The following is a 23,347-nucleotide window of genomic DNA, read 5'->3' as shown; positions in this document are numbered from 1 at the left end:
GTGGGAGGCGAGCAGAGGCTGGCTTGAGCTTTTCTGTCAGTGAGGCTGAAACACCCTCTTGCCACTGAGCAGTGGATGAAAGAGCTCAGCTAACTCTGATGGGTCTCTTCGCATCACATCCTGACCCCAGATCTAGCAGATTTGGGGATGGGACTGGAAAAAGAGAGGTGGGAAAGCAGGATGCTTATTTTGCCACCCGTGGGTCACCTGTTCCTGCAAACAGTTCTCCTGGGACGGGGTTAGGACGCTGGGACGCTGCAGCCAAAATTAGCTCTTTTGATCTCAGCGGTGCTGATTCTCACAGTGCTTTCAAGCCCTACGCCTGGTCAGGCTGGTGCTGGACCCTGAAGATCCTGACCCAGGGGTTCTCTCAGGGGCTGGCTTGGCCAAGGCAGGAGAAGGGAGTGCCCAGGGCGCCTCTCCCATGGGTGCGATGCACCCTCTCGTGGTGAGCGGCCACGGTGGGTGCCTCGGCGGGGCACAGGGGTTGGTGGGTGCCCGCTGAGCACAGCTTGGCTCCGTGGCATCGTACGTGGGTGTCCAACGGGACTCGTCAGCCCTTCCATGGGGAAAACCCACTCAGGAGCTGGGATTTGGTTTCTCCAGGCTGAGAGCACGGAGTCCCCCTGCCTCGCTCCCCTCTGCTTTAAGCAGGGCAAGGCAATCGTTTTGACAAAATCCTTGAAGCTGGCTTCCCCTCAGCTGGGATCAACCTGCCCTTCTCCCTCTGACACTTCTCCTCCCTGTGAGGAGCCTGCAAAATAAATCAGTGCTTTGCATAAACAAAGCCCAGAGCGGTATTAGTCAAAAAAACAACTCTCGGGAACTTCCCAAATGCAGTTATTTCTGTGAAAGAAAAGCAGGAGAAGGTTTTCTATCTCCGTAACCCCTTAACCCAGGGAGGGGTTTCTCCATCTGGCCACCCAACCTTCCCCCTCACACCACCTGGAGCTGAATCTCAGTTTGCTGAAAGTGCCTCCCTGTCCTCTCACCCCTTCAAGGAGATGTGAATTTACACCCTGGTGGTTTTCCCCGCGGAACGCTGCGCTGTTGGTGCCTCGTCCAGCCAAGTCCTGCAGCCTCCGATGTCCAGAGAGCGAGTGGAGGTGCCGCAGGGGTGAGCGATGGGCTGGGGCGCTGGGTGACCCCGTGGTCCCGGTCCCCGAAGCATTCGGGGCTGGACGAGCCCTCGCTCCCACCTGCTCCCCACGCGCCGGCGTTGGTTTCCTGCGACTTTAAAGTTCCCTCTGTGCGCAAAGCAAAAGAGGGAGGAGAAAGGGTTTCATCATCGCTCCCGAGAGGAGACTTATAAAAACTTTGTGCTCAAGCTGCCTGCCTCACTCGCGGGCTTGGAGGGGTTTTGGCACAGACCGTGCACGCTGCCCACAGCGGGACAGTCCAGAGAGGAGAGAAGCCTCCCTGCAGCCCAGCTCTTCAGGGCTCCCTGGGAAGCCTCCACCATGGGAGTCCACCCCGAAGCCGGCAAATCCCCAGTCGACGTCCCCAAGAGGTCTGGCACCTGCTCCCGGGGGATCTTCTGCAACATCAAGGTAAGGACGGCGTCCGGGAAGGATGCGCCAGTTCCCCACTGGGGTCAGAGGAGGATCCTCATGCAGAGAGCGACCCCAACACACCCCACGGGGCCCCGCATCCCTCATACAAACCCCCCACGGAAGCAAAGGGTGTTCGCCAAGATGCAGAATTTGAAATTCTGCTCCCGGAGCAGCCCTGGATGTCTCCGCCGAGGTTCATCCCGCTCAGCGCATGGGAAGGGCTGGGGGGCTCGGTGGCTTTCAGGGCGGCAACTCCGTGGCACATGGCTGTTACTCCCCGTGGAAGCGGCGTGGGCAGCTCTCCGCGGGCTGCGGAGCTTACCCACGGCGTCCAGTACGCGCTGTGCCGCCGCTTAGGGAATGATTAACCACATCCTGGTGCGAAAAGAAAACACTGCCCTATAATAACTCCGACTTGCTTTAAAAACCTGAGCGAGCAGGGTAGGTTGAGTGACAGATGTGAAATCTCAGCAGGTTGATGTGGGTTTTCTGACACGGGCTGCCCGGTTACTCACCTGCCTCTATTAGCAAGGCAGGAGCTCTCACAGTGCAGCCAGCCCCTGCCTGAGCTCGCCGCCAGTGTGAGGGCTCACCTGGCCACTTCTCGTGTTTTAAACTCTGCTGACCATCGTGTTTTTGCCCCACGTCTTTCCCCCTCCCCGTGCAAGCGTTTGGCTCATTTCTGGATGGACAGCGAGGCAGCTCTGCGTGCTGGTTCCTGCCCCAGGGAGCTCTGCCGGCACTGCCAGGGCTGCCCAGGATGAGGGAGATTTTCATGGCTCGTGTAGCAGCATCTCTGCACATCGACGTCTCCCAGCAGCCACCTCCCCAGGGGCAGAGCAGCTTTGGATTCTTGAGAGGGGCCACAAGCTGATGGGACCCCCTTGTGCTGGTGCTGCTGGTCAGGTCTGTGGCTGAGGTGTCATTTCCCACTGAAATACTGAATAATAGCGTGTGTTTGCCTAGAGAAATCATTGGTGTCCCATCCCTGGAGGGGTTCAGGGCCAGGTTGGATGGGGCTTGGAGCAGCCTGGGCCAGTGGGAGGTGTCCCTGCCCGTGGCAAGTGGGTCTGGATGATGGGCTTTGAGGTCCCTTCCCACCCAAACCATCCTATGATTCTGTGATTCTAAAAGCAAAGCTTCTGTGTCAGGGTAGGAAAGCACCAGCCTGGGTGCAGTTGTCAATCCTCTCAGCTCCCCAAAATTAGTAGAAAATTGAAGTGTCACAACTGCACTTCCAGGTTTGGGGAGCTGTTTTGTTGAGAATGGGTCATCAGAGGCCATAGTGTGCGGTCAGCATCTCAGCTTATATGGCTTTATAGCTCTTGTTTGGATGAGAAGCGGTTGGTGCTGTGAATAACACATTATATAAAGTCTTCAGCAGCAGCTAATGGTGTGAGAAGCTGCTGGCATCATCCCACCCAGAGACAGGACCTGGAAAGCGATTTAAATTAATTAGACACGGCATCGTTGCATGAGTGAAGGCAGTTTCTGACAGGGACAGTATTTCCAACACAACAAATTCCCCTGGTTGTAGCAGGCTCCAAGCCTTAATCGTGACGCTCATGTTTAATCCATAAGGCTGGCGCGCCAGGATCATGTTCAGAGTGCTGTCATCAGGGCTGGGCCAAGAACAACAAAGTCTTTTTCTGCGCAAACCATCTTTCTCCTCGGTGTTCTCTGCGATGGGGACCACCGGCTCCCTGCACTGGTTCCCGTCACGCTCGGGGTGGGTCATGGTGCCGGCGCTGTTCCTGCTGGTGTTTGGAGATGGGAAGCCTGATGGTGCTGGGCGTGGACATCAAAGAGGGGAAGGTCCTGGTGGAGACAGCACTGCCGATGGTCCCACAGGGATCTGAGGAGCTGGATGGAGATGGCAGCTCTAGGGATGGATGCTCTGAAGATGCTGCTGGGGATGCGGGAGGACCAGGATCGCAGCGGGCGCTGCGGGAAGCGCTGCCCCATGGATGTGGCTGCTGGCTCACGGCCGCGCGCTGGCTTAGCAGGCGTCTCCAGGTGATCTCTGTACCCTACGGGAACATGGTTGGTGACAGTTCCTTGTTGCTTCTCTGGAAGTCACCCCTGTTATACGTGGGTATTAACGACTGCAGCTTGTGCTGTAATTACACCAAACAGCATCAAATCTCCGTCTACACGGATACGTCAGGGCGCTGCCTGGCTCAGCTGACAGCACGTTTGTCACATGCACCAGATCTTGTAGCTGGAAAAAACCTGGTCGTTGTGCTTACAGTTGTGAGCACCTTCTGAGTTGAGGCAGCATTGCCTGAGTTCCTTTAGAAGCTGGCTGTTTGTCTTGAATTCCCTGGAGGGGAGAAAGCAGCATGCAAAAGATGTTCAGTCTTTGAGGCTGGGAGGCTGTGTGGAGCGCAGTCCCCCTGAGCATCTCAGTAATCTCACGGTGGTGGTGGAGGAGATGAGTTATGGTGAGCAGGGACAGTCCCTGCCTTTGAAGTTCACCGGAGCTTCCAGGCTTGTGCTGGCTGGCACTGGGAGGTTGTGGTAGTTCTGCTTTGCAAATGTGGGATGAAGCCAACATTCAGGTGGATCCCAGCACCCGGTGGCACTGGGGACACCAAGGACCCCACAGCCTAAAGGAACCAGACAGGTGGAGGATAAGCAGGTGTTTAGTCTTTTTGATACCCAAGCATGGCCATGGACCCTGTCGATGTCTCCTGGTCATGGAATCATGGAGTGGTTTGGGTTGGAAGGGACCTTAAAGCCCATCCAGTCCCACCCCGGCCATGGGCAGGGACACCTCCCATAGGATCAGGTCCCCCCGAAGCCTTCTCTTCTCCAGGCTCAATGTCCAGAATTCTACCCACCATCTCCAATCATACCCATGCCCATCTTGCCCTTCCAGACATTCACTGAAAAACAATTTATTCAAGGGAGTTATCTATTTGCAAGACCACAAATGGTTTGGTTTCTTTGCCTTTACTGCCTCTTTTCTAGTTGTGTGCTGTTTTAATTGACAGTTAATTGCTTGTTTGGGGTCCCCGGCACCAGGGCAAGGAGGAGAGCCTAGAAATGCCTCGTTACTTAGCGGAGTTGGGCTGGTTTCAGCTGGAAGCGGGTTAGCTGGCAAGCACAGGGAGTGCAGGCTTGCGCGCTGCCTGACGTGGGAAAGGAAGCAAGAGGATGACAGAGTTATTGTCACTTGTACATCATCTGGAGAAGGTCCAGGGGGGAGAGGGAGAAGCCTGTGGGGAAGATTTAAATTGGGTTCTGCATTGAGGCAGAAGTACAAACCTGGTTGGTAGGGGACAGACAGGCAGGTTTGGAAGAGCGTGGGAGAGGGGACAGCAAGGGCAGGAGGACAATGTGGTCACTCAGGGTGTGATAAAGCTTTAAGCATCCCAGGGTGAAGAAGTTGGGAACATGCAGGGTGCGATGGCCAGGAGCACGAAGCCTGGTCCAGCGGGAGGTGTCCCTGCCCACGGCAGGAGTTGGAACTGGATGAGCTTTAAGGTCCTTCCAACCCAAACCATTCCATGATTCTATGACTCAGTATTTATGTCTAGGTTTGATGGGATCAAATTTCAAAAGGGAAGAGCCACCTGGCCTTCACCAGCAACATCAGCAGCAGGATAAGGAGAAAGATGGGGAAGAGCCAGGTGGTAAAACACATTGGAAAGTTTAGTGGGATCGAGGTCAAGGTCTAGGAGACATGAAACAAGATGATTTTATGAGGGGCGAGGTGGTTTAGTGCCCAAACACAACCAAGGAGTGGTCAGTGTAGATAAGATTATCAGGAGCAAAATGGGAGAGGAGTGTCGCTGATAGGGAGCGTGAGGCATGGCCCGGGCTGTGGGCGTGCGAGAGGAGGGGTTGCAGGCGCTTGTGGGTCAGGGAAAACAAAGCCAAGTTAAAGCTGCCTTCAAGGAAATCATGACTGGATCCCAACGCTCCATCAAGGAAAGAGACAGTCAGAAAAAAACTAAAGACCTGGCCACACACCCTACCTGCGCGTTCAGAGCGGTTGTAGGGAGAAGGAGGGCTCCTTGGTGATGCACATTGGGGTTTTGCAGCCAGGAGTATTTTCTCAGCAGCAACCTCTCGCCCCTCACATGCGGAGGGTCTGACCTCAGCCACCCTCCGCAGCCCAAACCCTCCTGTCTCTCTGCCAGCTGCAGGCGCACCTGCACGTTAAGGCAGGAACGCGGGGTTACGTCCCTCGGAGCGTTCCCCCTACGGCGACCGAGCAAAGCGGGGCTTGCACAGACCTTGCAGGAGCATCAGGATGCAGCGCAAGCAAATCCCACGTGTCCTTTCACTGCGAAAAGTGCAAACACTGTCTTTGCACTTGACATTTGGGGGCTGTCAAGCATGGATTACTTGGCAGCAGACAGCTATTGCAGCTAATAACGTGGGCAGTGGCTTGCTGCACACAATACTTAACCACTTTAAATCCTTTATTACTTTATTTTTTGCAGCCAACTTTAAACTTTTTAAATCTAGCAGCCAACTTTACCGCTGGACCAGGCTGAGAGGTTTTGAGCTGAGTGACCTGCTGTGTGGCAGGGTTATTGGAAATGTTGGGGTTTCTTTCTCTTCCATGGTGCTTTTTGAGCTATAAATCCAAGCAGCTGCATGGAAGAAAGAGATGGAGGGATGTATTTCCCCCCCACATCCCTGTATTTTTCATTTCCAGCTGATGCATTTCTTTGGGACAGTGATCTCAGCCTTTCAAAAGCACTGGGGTCAACAGGGTGAGGGAGGGGATTGTCCCCTCTGCTCCGCTCTGAGAGACCCACCTGGAGCCCTGGGTCCAGCTCTGGAGTCCTGAGCTCAGGGAGGACATGGAGCTGTTGGAGCGAGTCCAGAGGAGGCCACGGAGATGATCTGAGGGCTGGAGAACCTCCTGTACGAGGCCAGGCTGAGAGAGTTGGGGTTGTTCATGTGGAGAAGAGAAGGCTGTGGAGAGACCTTAGAGCAGCTTCCAGTGCTGAAAGGGGCTCCAGGAAAGCTGGGGAGGGGCTCTGGATCAGGAAGGGCAGGGATGGGACAAGGGGAAGGGTTTTGAGCTGCAAGAGGGGAGATGGAGATGAGATCTTAGGGAGAAATGTTTTGCTGTGAGTGTGGGGAGGCCCTGGCCCAGGCTGCCCAGAGCAGGGGTGGCTGCCCCATCCCTGGAGGGGTTCAAGAAACTGGGTCGGAGGGAGCAGCGTGTCTGCGAGGGACCTTCCCCCAAACGTTCCCTTCTCTTTTAAGTGAAGCGCCTCTTGGAAAGGACTCAAGTGTCTTGTATAAACAGCCTGGAGCCAGGATCGCTCAGGCTCTCTGAAGGAAGCGCGGGGATGATTAAGAGGGGATTTTGTCTGTGTGTGTGGGTGCGTGTGGGTGCACGCCTTTGGCCTCTCCAAGCTGCTCCTTGGCTGCCTGTGACTCCTGCTTGCCTGCAGCTCCAAAAATACACCCAACTCTGATGGGCGCATCTGCTCCAGAGGGTCAGCGCTTCATACTTGTAGGAATGTCCCCTACTCCTTAACCTCCCACCGTGCCTTCAGTGCTGTTGTCTCTGCTTTGCGTCAGCAAAACCTCCCTTTGGATGAGTCTGGCTCTTTTTTAAAAACCTCCTCCTTCATTAAGTGTGATGGAAGGTGGGTGAGTGCAGCTCCATCCCCTCCTGGGGCTGCTCCGTGGGCGCACGGGGCCGGGGCAGCACAGCTGGTGCTCTCTGCGGTTGGAAGGGACGGGGTCAGTGCTGATTTCTAAGGACAGACAGCTTGTCAGTGGTCACCATGAATAAGCAGGAATGGGGATGTGTGGGGACAGGGATGGAGATGGGAGACGCCAGTGAGGGAACATAGGAGAGTGGTGCCCTGCATCTCCACCAGCCTTGGAGGTCTGATCTTCCCAGTCAGAGCATCCCAGCCAGTGCCAAGGTCAAGTGGTGCCCAGGCTCCTTTTGAGGAGCCCTCCCCCCCACTCCCAGCCATTTGCTCTTAGAGCCTTCAAGGTTTCAGCCGTTGTTATTTTAAGTAGAACCGAGTCTGCTGAATGCAGGGGAAGTCTTAAATCAGACACATCTCTCACCTCCAGACAGCTGAAGTGCGTCTGGAAAAGCTGAGCTCCAGCTGCACAAGTCCCAGAGCAAAGGCTGTTTTGCTTTCCTCCAGCTGTTTTGGGTGGCAGCTTCTTCCCAAGCAGGAAAAATCTCCTCTGCTCTTCCCCTCCCACCCTTCAGGCTCTCAGCATCCAAGGGCTGAGGCTGCTGTGTGGTCTGAGCGCCAGCAGCAGCGCAGGGTGGGATCAGGTGCCCTGAACATCCTCCTGCTCTTCTGCCTTTCTCGCTAACCCTGCTCGCAGGAGCTGGATTAGGGCTCGGGGGCAGGGAGAGGAGCAGCTGCACCCCCAAATCTTGCTCCTTGTTGGTGCTCTCCAGCTGCATTTCTCCCACCTTGCCTTCCCTCTCAGCAGGCAGCTCCAGCTTGTTCCCAGGCATCTCACGATACCGAGGCATCAACCTATCTCAGGTCACCTCCTGCCAGTTCTGCCTTTTCCCACCTGCCCTCTCCAATCACAGCTTGTCCCTCTGATCTCCAACCTTCCACGAAGTGCTGGTTCCACATGGTGCTTCCATTCCTTTGCCTCTTCCCATCCCTGCCAACCGTAGCATTTCAGGGGGTCAGGCCACCTCTCCACCTCATCTTCCCTCCCCACCAGCATCTTCTCCCTCTCCAGCACTTCTCCTCTCCCCATCTGCCCCGGGATTAGGCTGACATTTGCTTCACTAAATTCAGCCTCGGTGATCCACCCTTGTCCCTCCCCGTTGGTAAACAGCTTGGCTTCTCCGGCTAACGCCTCGCATCGGGAGAGCTTTCCCTCCAGCTGCTTCTCGGGCGGTCCCAGCCCTCCGCTGTTTAGCCAGCGCTTCCTCATTTGAATGACTTCAGTAGGGTCTGGCCAGAGCCGCGGGAACAACAATTAATGTTCTCTGGCAATAAGATTCCCTCTCCATTTCTCATCCTGACAGGAGTCACCTCTCTGCTCCAGACCAGCCCGGCCGCACTAATTACACGGTGATCCCAGGTCAGGACTGGGGAAGGTGGAGGTGGTGGATCTGGCTGTCGCCCGCAGGACTCTGTGCTGGGGTGGGTTTCGGAATGTAGGAGTTGGTAGTTGGAGGGTGGAGAGGTCGTTCTTCCTCAAGAGTTTACTTTTTCAGATGTTTCACTTCCACTTTGTCCCTGTCTGGGAAGTTTCCCACGTTACAGCCCGCATCGTGGCTCAGCAGCTTTTCATCAGAGCAAAGTCCCAGCTGGGGACTTGGTCCTCTCCCACTCGGCTTCTGCGGTGGCAGATGCCCTCCTGACATTCGCCTGCTGCCGCCCCTCCGATCTGTGCCTGGAGAGTTCACGATGGCAGCTTGAACCTGTGACCCTTCTTCCCTGTTTTTTTTGCCTTCCTCCTTCTGCTTTTCCATGGTCTCCAGGTTGTTTGCAGCCCTCACACTGCCGGGGCTCCATTTCTCTTTCCCCTTCAGCTCCATCCTCTTCTTTCACGCTATCACCATCTCTTCCAAATCTCCTGCTCTGCCTTGTGGTTGGTGCTGTTCTCCCTCATGGAGAAGCTTCCTAAGAAGCCATCTCCTCACCCATCTCCTCCTACCCAAATTCTCTTGCAACTGCCTGACCAGCTCAGGTAGATTCGCAGGGCTCCGTGTCCTCCTCTGCTCCCTAAGAGCCTCTCCACCCACCTACAGCGCTTGCGTTCTCTGTGTTGGGTGAGCAATTTTGTTCTCTTTCTGTTTTTTTTTTGTCCGTACAATGGGTCAGAACTTCTGGGCGCTCTTGCCTTTTCCAATCCATACTCACAACAAGTCCTTCTGCTCCCCTAGCCAAGGACAGAGGAATTTGCCAGCCCTGCAGTACCTTTGATCCCCCATTCATCATCTTGGGCTTCCCACCCTTATCTGTGTAGGACACGCTTCCGGTATTCAGCAAATATTTGATTTCCTGTGAATTTAAATAAAAAGACCTTTCCCCTTCTTATTTTAAAATACTTTTGGCACCGTCTGGACGCGTTCCATTCCAAGAAAAATAAAAGAAAACTGCCCTGACTAAATATAGATCAAAAGATACTTGTGAGCTGCCTCTTGCATCCCCATCTGAGAGCGCTTCGCTCTCCCAGGCCACCCAGGCTCTTTCAACCAAGCTGCCCTGCCCTGCAAAGTCTCTGTGTTCCCTCCTGTGCTGCACAGAATCATGGAATGGTTTGGGTTGGAAGGGACCTCAAAGCCCAGACAGTTCCAGCTCCTGCCATGGGCAGGGACACCTCCCAGAGGACCAGGCTGCTCTCCTCGAGCGCTGCCTCCGCTCGGTTTGGGTCCTGGCTCAGCCCTCAGCCTGGCTCAAGGGAGAGATGCTGTGTTGAGTAAACGACCGAGGTCTTCCAGGAGTGAGACCACGCTGTGCATATTTCATGCATTCCCTCCGGGGCTTTCAAAGCGCGTTTTCAACTTCTTCTTGCAATGCCCCTTGGAGCAGGTTCTGTTACTTGGCTTTGCTGCTGAGGGAGTCCAAGGGGCCGACTGGAAATACTGGATCTCAGGTAGTTTAAAGCAGCACCGGCTCCCTTTCAGCTGCAGGGTTGACTCTAACGTGATCTCCAGAGCACCCACCAAGTCTGTGCAAAGTCCAGCCTGCCTCGTTTCATCATAGAATGTTCAGCTCTCACTGCAACAGGTCCTCTTTGCGTTGGAAGGTCGATCTTGAGGGTTGCAGTGACCCATGAATATTCATAACAGTAAAGCAGAAGACAGATTGAACCAGAGCTCCTTGTTCTCTCACTCATTTTGCAAAGCTAATTTATTGAGGGTCCAGGACTGAGCCCTTTGGTAGATCTGTTGATGTCAGAGGTGCACCTTGAGCCCATATACATATGTCTCTCAGATCCCTCGCGCAGGACACGGTCAGCAGCGTCACATTAAATGTCTAACTGGGATGGCATTTCTTTCTTGCCTGCAGGTGTTCGTGCTGTGCCACGGGCTTCTCCAGCTCTCCCAGCTCCTCTACAGTGCCAACTTCAAGAGCAGCCTCACCACCATCGAGAAGCGCTTCGGGCTCTCCAGTCTCTCTTCAGGTTTCATCTCCAGTTTGCATGAGGTAATTGGGTGAGAAGCTTGGGGGGGTGACCTTCCCAGAATAGGATCTCAGGGGTGTTCACACCCAGTGCTTCCTCAGCCACTCCTACACGTGCTGGATGAAGCAGTTGTTGCTGTGCACTTAGACACCTCTTCACACTTCACTTCTGCTGGACCGTGTGCCAGAAGGTTGAACGAAGGGTTGTGGAGTGAGGACATGACCTGGGAGGGCAGCAGCAGAGAGCAGGATTCTTCAGAGGAGGCCACTCCACTCTGGGCTGCCGTACATCTCCAGCAGAGACAGGACTGGGAGACAGAAAACATGCACTAGGATTCTTCTCCATTGAGCACAGGTTTTGCAGCTCATGTGAAGAAGAACATTTTATTATAAGTTGCGTCCTCACAGCTACAACTCTGTGAGCAATTTCTAGTTTCATAGGTTTCTCATTGGCTTTAGGAGTGAATGGAGACCACACACTGTGTTTCTTGCTGTCTTTAGGGGAATAATTACATTATGGCACATGCTGTGGGCTAGGGGCCAGGTGTGGGTGCTGCCCAGGGAGGGGGTTGAGTCCCCTTCCCTGGAGGGGTTTAAGGGACGGGTGGACGAGGTGCTGAGGGACACGGGTTAGTGATTGATGGGAATGGTTGGACTCGATGATCCGGTGGGTCTTTTCCAACCTGGTTATTCTATGATTCTATGAAAAAAGCCTCAGCCAGACCAGAGGGAGGTTGTGAAGTCACCCGTGACAACAAGGGGTGCACATGGGTGAGAGAAGCCAAGAAGCCGGCCCGTGAGCTTCTGATGAGAAGGGAGCACTGACCTGCTGTGAGTACGCAGGGTGCAGGGCTGTCCCATCCCTGCTTTGGTGGGAGTCGAAGACCATCTGATAGGAGAGCTCTCTGCCCACCCAGACGCAGTCATGCGAGACCACTGGTAGGGGCTCCACTTCTTCCGTGACATCTTCTAACGGTCTCCCCGTTTCTCTGTGCCCTTTCCAGATCGGCAACGTGGTCCTCATCATCTTCGTCAGCTACTTCGGCAGCCGGGTTCACCGCCCGCGGGTGATCGGCGTGGGGGGGCTGCTGCTGGCGCTGGGAGCCTTCCTGGTGACCCTGCCCCACTTCTTATCAGGTCCCTATGAATACACCACGCTCAGCGCCGGTAAGTGCCCCCACCCTGATCGCTGAGAGTTGTCCCAAGACAAATCCCTCTCCAGTTCCTCTAGGCTGAGTTACCCACACCGACCCAAAATTAGAGGTTGTATCCACTGCGCACAAACAGTTTTTAAATGCAGAGTTTGGAGGGAAAGACTTAAGGAGGAGATCTGTTATTTTAAGCCTAACTTCAGTATAGCTTTGCAGCCCCTTCTGAACGCAGCAATCACCTGTGGGATCCCTTCTGCCTCCTCCGAGCATGTCAGCACAAACACAGGCTGGGTGGAGATTGGATGGGGAGCAGCCCTGAGAAGGACTTTGGGGGCTGGGGGGCTTCTCATAGAAGCTCCACGTGAGCTGGCAACGTGTGCTCACAGCCCAGAAACCACCCGTGTCCTGGGCTGCATCCAGAGCTGTGGGACCAGCACGGAGGGAGGGGATCCTGCCCCTCTGCTCCATCTGTGAGACCCACCTGGAGGCCTGGGTCCAGCTCTGGAGTCCCCAACAGAAGAAGGAGATGGAGCTGTTGGAACAGGTCCAGAAGAGGCCACGGAGATGATGCCAGCCAGGGAAAGCCTTGCACCTCTCATTACGAGATACTCTCTCCTGAAAAGGTTTTTGAGCCTCGTGTGTGGGGTGCTACCCTGAGCCTCTGGCCTCGAGGAGCTGCTGGGTGACCTTATGCAGTCGCTCCCTCTTCTTAGGTCATGACTTTGCCACAGGACAGTGGGAGATAAAACCCAGACAGGGAGCAAAGCCCAGCACAGAGGTGCTCGCAGGGACCCAACAACCTCTGTTCCCGCCAAAGGGTTAGAGATCCTCAGGCTTTCCTCTCTCACATCATCTCTGGGAAATCTGATGCCACCACAGCTGATCTGCAAGCCCAGATCTCATGAAACTTTACTAAAAATGATAACCTGGAGTGGAGCACGCACAAATAGGAAGACCAGCTCTGTGCTGGCTCACAGCTGCCTCCCTGCTATTAGCCTCGAATGTCTCCATGGTTTTTGAGTCAGACTGTTTGGAGAGCAGACCAGGCATCAGATGCCAAGTTCTCATCTTGAATTAATGCCTCAGACTATGAAGTGGTCCGGATTCAGGGCAGGGGCTGCTTTTACTGCAAAGGAAACAAGTCTAAGGAGCAGATACCAACCTGCTTCCCTGTCCAGAGCCACCTGTGGCATTTCCAGCCCAGATATTCCGGTCCTGGTTAGAGCTAGCGTGGGAGTCCTGAGCAGGGTGAAGACCTCTCCATGTCCAGATAGTATGAAGGAGTAAGGTCCTTGTTTTAGAAGCGATGAGGGCAACGCAGAGCCAGGGTGTCCTGCTCAGAGCAGCCAGGTGTCCCCAGGGAGCATCACTCCCTGCTCCTGCCTGGCTAGGACAAGACCATTGGCATAAAAAAAAACAGTCATGGATTAGGTTTGCCCTCACTGACCCAAAAGCAGCTCCACAGCATTCAGTCTGGCACGAGAGGTTCTGTGGCTCTTGCTTTCGCTGCAGTAAAACCTTTATTAGCAAAGGAGGCTCCTTCTTTGGGGCCACGTGGACCCGTTGGACAACGAGGCTTTGAATGGACTTACATAATGATTTTTTTTTTTTTTTGGTGACCTACTATTAGGAATGTGCTGCTGCACTACGCCAACGAAAATCCCTAATCGCTTGACAAATATTTGGGTTCGGTTTGTGTCTGTTTGCTCAGAAGAGTAGAAAATCCACAGTTATTACATTAATGAGAAAGACACGAGAGGAATGTTGAACCAATTACAGATAATGGAAAAAAAAAAAAAGGCAGAGTGGGAAGAGCTGGCATCGAAAGACCAGGGCTTATTCTGTTTGTTTTGTAATGCCTTCATTTTGCATGGATAACAGGGGGTTTTATCAGAGTATTTAGGCTTTTCCACTGGTTTTGACGCCGTCTGTCCGGAGGCGTCTGTCCCTTGGCTGGATCTGGCGTTGCTGTAGCTTTGATGGGAGAGTTTCTCATCCTCTGCTGACAGCTTGACTCCAGCTTCACAGGGGAAACCCACTTGCTTCCATCTTCTCTGAGCAGCCTCTCCTTAAAAGCTGGGCAAAAAAAATCAAAGCTTGGTTGTTTCCTACGCTGACCTCAGTTTAGTGTCCCAAATGGAGGGAGAAGTGAGGAGAACTGCTAAATAACATGAGCAAGCCATCCAAGATCCAACCATGTGCCCCTCCTTGGCAAATTTGGGAGATTCCCAGTTTTCAGTGCCCAGCATTGTTTGTAATGCTCATTCTTCTCCTTTTCAGGTAACAAAAGCCAGGTCCACGCTGAACTCTGCTATGCAGAGAACAAGTTTGTGTGCCCCAATTCCACCCAGGACCCCCAGAAGGAGGCCAGCAGCATATGGGCAATGATGGTCATCGCCCAGCTGCTGGCTGGAATCGGGACCGTTCCCATCCAGCCCTTCGGGATCTCCTATGTAGATGACTTTGCAGAAGCAAACAATTCTCCACTCTATGTTGGTAAGTGGGGCTCCTGCTCTATATCACTTTGTTTCTTCTAGACCTTAGAGATGAGATGTAGAGATGCTCATCTGGAGAGGAACCCATCGACAGCCAATGGGACTCAGATGGGATCCTCTTCCATTAAAAGCCTGAGCTGTCTTTCCCCTTGATAGTCTGTTCTCTGTAGGGTTATGGTGTGGGTGTTAGGAAGCCAAAGAATCAGGGCAAGGAGATGAGAAGGATGAGCTGGGGTTTCTCCTTTGTGTCTGTGGGGACTTAGAAACATAGAATCACTAGATTGGAAAAGACCTTTGAGATCATCAAGCTCAACTGTACCTGTCCACTAATAAATCTTGTGTCCTTCATGGGAGAAACAGTACTAAGAAAGCCTTCTCAGAGGCCATCTCCTGCTCTTATTGAGCATCAGCTGATCATGGTTTAACCGTGGAATCACAGAATGTTATGAGCTGGAAGGGACCCACAAGGCTTATCAGGTCCAACTCCTGTCCTTGCACAGGACACCCCAACACTCACACTGTGGGGCTGAGAGCATTGGCCAAACGCTTCTGGAATATTGTCAGGGACACTGCCCTTCAGAATCTGAGCAATGCAGACCTTCTCATTGTCTGCAGCTTGATTAAAAGGTGGTTTCTATCCTCTGCATCCTCCTTCCTGCCTCACGTGGGAAGACAAAACTGAAGTATCTGCAGTGAGGCTACTGTCCCCGACTCACGCTGGCTCCCTCTGTTTTTTCAGCCATTCTCTTTGCCATCGCTGTGTTCGGCCCTGCTTTTGGGTACTTGCTGGGCTCTGTGGTGCTGCGGCTCTTCGTGGACATTGGAAGAGTTGACATTGGTGAGTATTTCTCAAGTAACAGCAGTCACCCTAAAAGCCTTACTTTCCTGCCTTCAGCAGCCACTTCTCTAAATCATAGAATCGTGGTTTAGTTTCTGGTTTGGGTTGGAAGGGACCTCAAAGCCCATCCAGTCCCACCCCTGCCACTGTCAGGGACACCTCCCACTGGATCAGGGGCTCCAAGCCCCATCCAGCCTGGCCTTGAACCCCTCCAGGGATGGGGCAGCCACCCCTGCTCTGGGCAGCCTGGGCCAGGGCCTCCCCACCCTCACAGCAAAATATTTCTCCCTAAGATCTCATCTCAATCTCCCCCTTTTCAGCTCAAAACTGTTCCCCTCATCTTGTCCCTGCATTCCTTGATCCAGAGCCCCTTCCCAGCTTTCCTACAAGTCTTCTCGTCCTCCTCTTGACCACCTTTCACCAGCATCTTCCAAGAGGGACCGAGCCAAAGCCACCGCAGGGCTTATTTTCTTTATCTGCAGTGCATGCTTGTTATTTCTGGTAACTTAATCACTAAAGAATTCTCCTCATCCCCATCATTAATGTGGTTCTTCCTGTGTTTCCTTAGAGAGATCAGAGCTCGCCTGACATTTTTGTCCGGTGCCTGATAAGAATGATAAATGAACCTGGGGCAGGAAAAGGCAAAACCCTTGGCTCGCTCGCCGTGGTTGAGGACGGATTTAGCCGCCTCTGCCCAGTCGCTCCATGATGACGTCCGAGCTCTGGAGTGGAGTGGTCCTGTTTGGGGAAGCGGGGTGATTGTTTCGGTGGGGCGTGGGCTCTTCTCCTGCTGCACCCTGGCACACGAGTCCCACCCGGAGGCTGCCGCTGGTTCCTTTCCCAGCCACGAGGTCCTGGCGATGGGGAGATGAGGTCCCCACGCCAAGCCAAGCAATCTCTCAACCTCCCGCGAGCATCGCTTGGCCCAGCTGAAGGATGTTTGCGCTGGAGACGGAGAGGCTCTCACCTTCTCCTCCTTTTTCCGGAGAAGGCGCCCAGAGTTTCATCCACTCGGAAATCAGGCTCATTAACGGCGCTCTTCTGCCAGCACGGGTCCTTCCCTTGGTCTCTGCAAGCAGAGAGCGACCAAGCCGGGAACAATAGGAGAGCAATTTTTTCCAGGAAAGTGGCTGTGCCCTTTCCTGGCCGTTGTCCCGGCTCAGCATCCCTGGCCGGCAGCACAAACCAAACCCACCACGTGCCCCAGGCAGAGGATGGAGTCGGGCCCCATCATCGCTGCCTTGTTGGCTGCTCGATGGGATTGAACCTGTGCCACCAGCAGACTTGGATGCTGACTAAGTCCATCCTACGGTCAGGCTGGGAGTCTTGGCACGGTCTGGTTGGAGAGCAGAAGTCCAGCATCCAGGGGAAAGGAGGTCAAACTCAACCGAGTGCAGGGCCCTGCCGATACGCAGCGCCCAGGGCTGGTCTTGCTACCAATGCTGGTAGGAGCTCCCACCTCCATCCATTTGCTTTTCCATGCTTGAGACCCTTGGACTGTGCCACACGGACCCTTCATGCTCCACACATCCATATTGTCCTACCAGACAAAGGGAAATGGCCTCAGGAGGCACCAGGGAAGATTTAGGTTGGATATGAGGAGGAATTTCTTTACTGAAAGGGTTGTAAAGCCCTGCCAGAGGCTGCCCAGGGAGGAGGTGGAATCCCCACTCCTGTAGGGGTTTAACAGACAGTAGATGTCGTACCTGGGGACATGGTCTGGTGGTGGATGTGGCAGGGCTGGATCAATGATTGGACTCAATGATCTTAAAGGTCTTTTGAAACTGAAATCAGTCTATGATTCTGTGATTCTATGACAGGTGCCTGGATGTTTGCTCCTTCCACCCCTAGATGCGCAGGAGCAGAGCTCTTACCATGGGTCCTTGTGTCTTGCAGCTACCGTGGCCCTGACCCCGAGGGACCAGCGGTGGATTGGAGCCTGGTGGTTGGGACTGCTGATCTCCTCGGGCTGCTTGGTGCTAACATCCATTCCTTATTTCTTTTTCCCTCGGTACATGCTGAAAGGAGAGGTAAGACTTCATCTCTGGAGGGCAGGAGGTGTGTGCGGGGAGGGAATACCTGTCCCCAGCGGAGAGGGGTTGGAGCGAGGAAGGGAGCCCAGCAACCCTGCCCAGAGGTGGTTACAACCTCTCACAAGTGAAAAGTCTTCCAAACAAGCTCTGTGCTTCTAGAGGACTAGACCCTTCACTTCCTCACCATTAGCTGGAAAGACAGAACCACCACAGCTCAGCAGAGCAAAACCAGACCTCATGCCCTTCCTGCTGGCTGCATCAACAACATCTCTTGGGAAGGGTTTGGGTAGACCTGAGCCTTCCTTGGGCTAGAACGATGGCTGGGTGGCTTCTTGGAGTTCCTGCACACAATTGCACACAGTTGTCCTTTGTTGGGGTCTGCCCATGGGGACTTGACCCTCCTGGGGTGTCTGACCAGGTTCTGTTGGTGATGGCTGTACCTAAACTCCCCCTGCTCGGAGCGGAGCAGCCCCAAGCACAGCTACAGAGGAGCAGGGATAAAGCTGGGCAGGGGGGTGATAAATGGGCTTTTCCTTAGGGAAAAATTGCAGAAAAGTGACAGGTTTTCCATTAAAACACATTAAAATCAATGCAAAATTACTAAGACTTTCAGTTCCAGTGTTTTCAAAGCCAAACACTACTGGTTTAGTTTCAAAAATAGCTTTATTTTGAAACTGTTCAATCATCAGTTCTTTAAAGGTCTAGCTCAACCCCAAAATATTTCATGATTAGAAGGACTCACCAGACATCAGCCGACCTGGCTCCAACTTTCATTTTCAGACTTTTTGCAGAATTAATAGAGGTTTCTTGTCAGGTTTTGAGAGAGGGAAGCTTTCCAAGCTCTTAAAGCCTTAAAGCTGGATGAGGTTTTGCCTGCTCGAGGGCTGCAGTGAACGGGCAGGAAAACCATCAGGCTTGGCTGGAGGTCAAAGGCATCGGGGACAGATCCTGCTCCTCTTGACCCTTTCTGGGAGCTGGGATGGTGCCAGCCACACCTGGATGCTCCCCTCTCACCACAAGCTGTTCTTCTCTCCTTCTCCAGGACCCAAACGCCGCAGCTGGGATGCTCAGGAAGATGGAGAAAGGAGCAGCTGAAGAAATCTCCCTGCTGGAGTTTATAAAAAGTAAAACCCAAACCATTCCATGATTCTATGATTAACTCACTGGGAACACTCTAAGGCTTGAGTTTTTTTCACAGTATGGACTGTCGACATGAGGATCACATATTTCCTGCTGTTTCCCTGTAGGATTCCCAAAGATCTTCCTCAGGCTGCTCCTCAACCCCCTCTTCATCCTCCTGGTGCTGGCTCAGTGCAGCTTCTCCTCAGTCATTGCGGGTCTGGCCACGTTCCTCAACAAATTCCTGGAGAAGCAGTATGGTGCCTCCTCCTCGTACGCCAACTTTCTCATAGGTGAGCACAGCCAGGGTGAAAAATGTCCATCAGCAGGGAGATGCCTGCTCGTATTCCCCAGGTTTTTTAAATCTTGTGGGGGGAAGCCATAGGAAACTCATTTTTGGATGAGAACTAGGGATCACCTCAAGATGGTTGGGAACTGTCCTGATCCAAAATGCCTGCAGCAGGCCAGTCCATCTTGTAGCTTCTTAAAGAATGTCTACATTTGTTTGCTCGCTCTTGTGGGTTGGCAGCCACTCTTGGTCTTACGTCTCTAAGCCAGATTCCAGAGGCTGAAGGTTCTCGTAGGTGCCAGGTGTCTTGGGTTTTGGTCTGTCTTGGGTAACAGTGGTTCTCCCAACCACCATGAGGTCCACAAAGCCACTACCTGCCCGCAGAGAGGTTCTTGGCAGGCAGGACCCCCAGATAACGCCTTCGTTCCTCTGCAGGAGCTGTGAACCTGCCAGCAGCAGCGCTCGGGATGCTCTTAGGAGGAATCATCATGAAACGCTTTGCCTTCTCCCTGCGGGCCATCCCCCGCTTTGCTGTGGTGGTGCTCGTCTTCTCCATCCTCATCTGCCTGCCCATTTTCTTCATGGGCTGCTCCACAGGGCGCATCGACGGCATCTACCCCTCCAGGTAATGCTTGGGTTGTTTCCTGCTCCTTGTTCCTTCAGCTCTGACCACGGGGTGAGAGAGGTGAAGGTGGAAGAGGCAGTAGATATTGCCACGCTACTGCTGGCTCCTTGATCCCTCTGCCTAAAGAAAATCTCATCCTCACAGGAAAACGTTCCTTCCTAAGATCTCATCTCAACCTCCCCTCTCTCAGCTGAAAGCTGTTCCTCTTGTCCTGTCCCTCTGCTCCCTGATCAAGAGCTCCTCCCCAGCTTTCCTGGAGGAATCCCTCAGCTCAAGACCAGGTGTAGCAAGTGCTAAATTTTGGGAGACACCTTGGCCTCGCAGCATCCACCTCTTGCCACCAGGGTCAGGTTCACTGTCTGTCTGGGCTCCTCTGCCACACACTGGGCTTGATGGGCTTTGATGGTGTAACTGGGAGCTGCTGGAGGGAGTTATTTGGCCTTTAGCCTTGGTCCCCAGGAGTCTGTGGGCGCCGGGGAGGGGTGAAGAGGAGCTCTGCCCCATCCCACCATGGCCAAGGGCAGTGGCATCACCCTTACGTAACGAGGCAAGACAGGACAGACAACTCGGTTTGTCCTCTTGACTTTCACGCTGTCGTCAGGCTCGTTTGGAACTAAGCCCGCTTCCAGTTTCTGGCTGAATGGTGTTTCCAGCTGGGGCTGTTCACACATCTGTTTGCACAGCTCTGGATGGAGCCCAGATCCGTTTCTCCAGGCATTTCGTGGATTAGTTTTCATCTGGGAGAAAAAAAAATAATATAGCAAGTGTGTGAGTGCTCGTTAGCAGACACAACATAATTGCTGTGAAGTTCACCACCAGCTTGCGGAGGCACCTGTGGAGGTTCAGGATCTGGCCCCGGGCCAGCCCACCGCTGGCATCGTCCCAGCACAAATAGGAATGGGGAAACTGGGATTTTTCTTCCTCCTGTCTTATTTCTTATGTCTTCTAAGATTCTTTTCTCCTCCTTCTTGGCAGTACATTGAGTTCCCAGCAGCAGGTTAAGACACCGAGCGGGTGCCGCTGCTCCGAGCACGTCTTCCACCCAGTGTGCGGAGAAAACAACGTGGAGTACATCTCGCCCTGCTTCGCTGGCTGCACAAACAGCACCGCGAATTCTTCCACCCCCAAACAAGTGGTGAGTAACACGAGGGGCTTGCAGAGCAGCGTGCACCTTGCTCACGGGTGACAGAGGAAGATGCAGGAACCTGACAAACGCAACAGCGGGGCAGAGCCTTTCTTGACACCAGCAGAGGAGCTGTGGTCCTGAGAAGGTGCAAGAGAGAATTGCTGTAACACCCTAGGAGCTTGTGTGGAGAAATGGGGATGGTAGCAGATCCAGTCGCAGGATGGATGGGGAGCAGCCCTGAGGAGAAGGACTTGGGGTGCTGAGGAATGAGAAGTTCAACATGAGCCGGCAACGTGCACTCACAGCCCAGAAACCACCCGTGTCCTGGGCTGCATCCAGAGCCGTGGGAGCAGCAGGGAGGGAGGGGATTCTGCCCCTCTGCTCCACTCTGAGAGACCCACCTGGAGCCCTGGGTCCAGCTCTGGAGTCCCCAGAATAAGGAGGAGATGGAGCTGTTGGAGAGAGTGCAGAGGAGGACACGGAGATGATCCGAGGGCTGGAGCACTTGGGGTTGTTCAGCCTGGAGGCGAGGAGGCTGTGGGGAGACCTTAGAGCAGCTTCCAGTGTTGAAAGGGGCTCCAGGAAAGCTGGGGAGGGGCTCTGGATCAGGGAAGGCAGGGATGGGACAAGAGAAACAGTTTTGAGCTGAAAGAGGGGAGATTGAGATGAGATCTTGGGGAGAAATGTTTTGCTGTGAGGGTGGGGAGGCCCTGGCCCAGGCTGCCCAGAGCAGGGGTGGCTGCCCCATCCCTGGAGGGGTTCAAGGCCAGGTTGGATGGGGCTTGGAGCATCCTGGGCCAGTGGGAGGTGTCCCTGCCCATGGCAGGGGTGGGACTGGATGGGCTTTAACCCAAACCATTCCCTGATTCTGTGCCACAGCTGTACCTTAAGCTTGGAGCAGAGGCTCTTGTCAGGCTTCTGCAAAGTGATGTGCTCTGGTGCGTCACTGAAAACCCTGCTCTTGGCTTCGGGAGTTTTACATATGTTTTTTTCCAAACGTTTCCACAGATCTACAGGAATTGTTCCCTGATCCCCGCTGGGAACGGGTTCTCTTCCGCCAAGACAGGCTCCTGCCCGCTCAGCTGCTCCCACATGCTCCTCCCTGCCATATTCCTCATCTCCTTTGCTGCCCTCATCGCCTGCCTGTCCCACAACCCCCTCTACATGATGGTTTTACGGTGAGTAATGGGAAGAGGGTCCCCAAGGCACTGGGGGGAAGTGTGATGTGAAGGGTTTCCCCTGCTGGGATCAACGGGGCTTCTTAAATCTGCGACCAGGCCACGATGCTTGGTGAGATGCAAGAGCTGCTGGCAGCAGCTCTGACCTCCCCCGGCTTCTGTCCTGCAGGGTGGTCAACCAGGATGAGAAGTCGTTTGCCATCGGCGTCCAGTTCTTACTAATGAGGCTGCTGGGTGAGTGTCCACCTCCTAACGAGGCCAGGGGAAGGCAGCGGGGTGCTCAGGGGCTTGCGCAAGCCCCAAGAGGTGTTGAACCTCCCTGGGGACAGCAGGCAGGGTGGAGAAGGCAGCCTGATCCCATCCTCTCTTCTCCAAAGCCTGGCTGCCAGCTCCTGCCATGTTTGGTGCCCTCATCGACTCCTCCTGCATCTACTGGCAGAAGCAGTGCACCCAGCGCCGGTTCTGCGCCTACTACAACAACGACTTCCTCCGCAACAGGTACCCCTGCCATGAGTCCCTGTTTTCCCCCAACAGCGACCACCGTGGGGATGACCCCCAGCTCCGCCTGGGGTCACCGGGAGGTGCCATCTCCAGAGACAGCAGCTCTGCTCTTCTCCCAACAGATACCTAGGCCTGCAGGTGGGCTACAAGGTGGTGGGCACCGTTCTCCTCGCCCTCATCAGCTGGAAGGTGAAGAGGAGCAAGGAGTACAACGTGCAGGAGAAGGCGGCGGGGCTGGTGTAGCCCACGCGAGGACGGACTCAGCGCTCCCCGTCACCCACTGCCAGTACTTTGTCTTTGGGGGTTTGTTTTCACTCCTAAGGGAGCGTCTTCACCTTAGCAGCTCCGAGCTCCTCGCCCATGGCACCACCGTGCTCCCGGCGAGGGATTCTCCGTGCCAGCCCCATCCTGGGACAGACTCCTCCCAGGTTCTCCAGCCACACCTCGTCCATCGCTTTGGAGCAGGAGCCAGAGAGGGGCTGAGCGCAGCCCCATCCCACCTACCCCGCGAGGCACCTGCCGAGGGCCACAGTCTCCCCTCCCGCCTGACGATTCCAGACGGATAACGCCCTGCGCCAGGAGCAGGGGAGACAGCTGCCAGCGCTGGGGGCTGCCCTGGGACCCCCTGCCCGCACCCCTCGCAGAGGGCAGCGTGGACGCCGCACACGTGTTGCGAGGTTATCACTACGGGTTTTCTGCAGAACATTTGGGGTTTGTTGCTCTTGTTTTGTTTTGTTCGGTTTTGGTTTGTTTTTTTTTTTTAAATAAAGGTCACTTTTCCAGCTGCGGCGCTTTACTGCTCTCCTCAGAGTTGTCCCCCCCACCAGGGAGGCAAGGAGGTGGAACATCTGCAGGTCGCAGGTGCTGGGATCGTCCCTTGCTGTGGGAGAAGAACGTGAAGGATGGGCAGGAGAAGCAGAATGCAAGAAGCTTTCAGGACAGAGCCCTCAGGTAAAGACAAAGCTCCCAAGAACTGCACAACAGTGGAAATCACCCCAAAACACGGGCACTGCAGGTAGAAGCAGGCAGAGCCAGCCCGGTTCTGGTATTTACAGAGCACTCCAGTCCCACAGGAACGGGACTGCACATGGCTGGAAGAACAGGAAGGTAGGAGACAAAGAGGAAAACAGCTTTTTATGCTTTCCTTAACGCTGGCCCGGCTGAGAGAACCCGTGCTCTCTGCCAGGGCAGCACCAGTGAGCACAGGCTCCCAGGCAGGGAGAGGCTGGGGAAAGAATCCCCCGTAGAATCATAGAATAGTTTGGGTTGGAAGAGACCTTAAAGATCATCAAGTTCCAACCCCCCTGCCACCAGACCAGGCCACCCAGGCCCCAT

The 23,347-nt window shown here is 54.3% G+C and overlaps 1 protein-coding gene across 1 annotated transcript; it reads left to right on the top strand.

The window, feature by feature from the left end:
• The first annotated feature begins 1,190 nt into the window (after positions 1-1,190).
• On the top strand, positions 1,191-22,771 carry SLCO2A1 (solute carrier organic anion transporter family member 2A1). Its single transcript, XM_069865239.1, has 14 exons — positions 1,191-1,550; positions 10,544-10,681; positions 11,662-11,824; positions 14,089-14,304; positions 15,043-15,141; positions 17,038-17,171; positions 18,217-18,298; positions 18,422-18,586; positions 19,018-19,207; positions 20,183-20,342; positions 21,342-21,511; positions 21,681-21,745; positions 21,889-22,009; positions 22,135-22,771. The coding sequence occupies exons 1-14, from the start codon at positions 1,461-1,463 to the stop codon at positions 22,253-22,255; spliced, it is 1,914 nt and encodes a 637-aa protein (XP_069721340.1). The 5' UTR covers positions 1,191-1,460; the 3' UTR covers positions 22,256-22,771.
• Positions 22,772-23,347: the final 576 nt, after the last annotated feature.

This window comes from Phaenicophaeus curvirostris, chromosome 10 (assembly GCF_032191515.1).
Source record: "Phaenicophaeus curvirostris isolate KB17595 chromosome 10, BPBGC_Pcur_1.0, whole genome shotgun sequence".
NCBI lineage: Eukaryota > Metazoa > Chordata > Aves > Cuculiformes > Cuculidae > Phaenicophaeus > Phaenicophaeus curvirostris.
The sequence above is the reverse complement of the archived record's forward strand: the minus strand, read 5'-3'. Positions and strand labels throughout refer to the sequence as shown.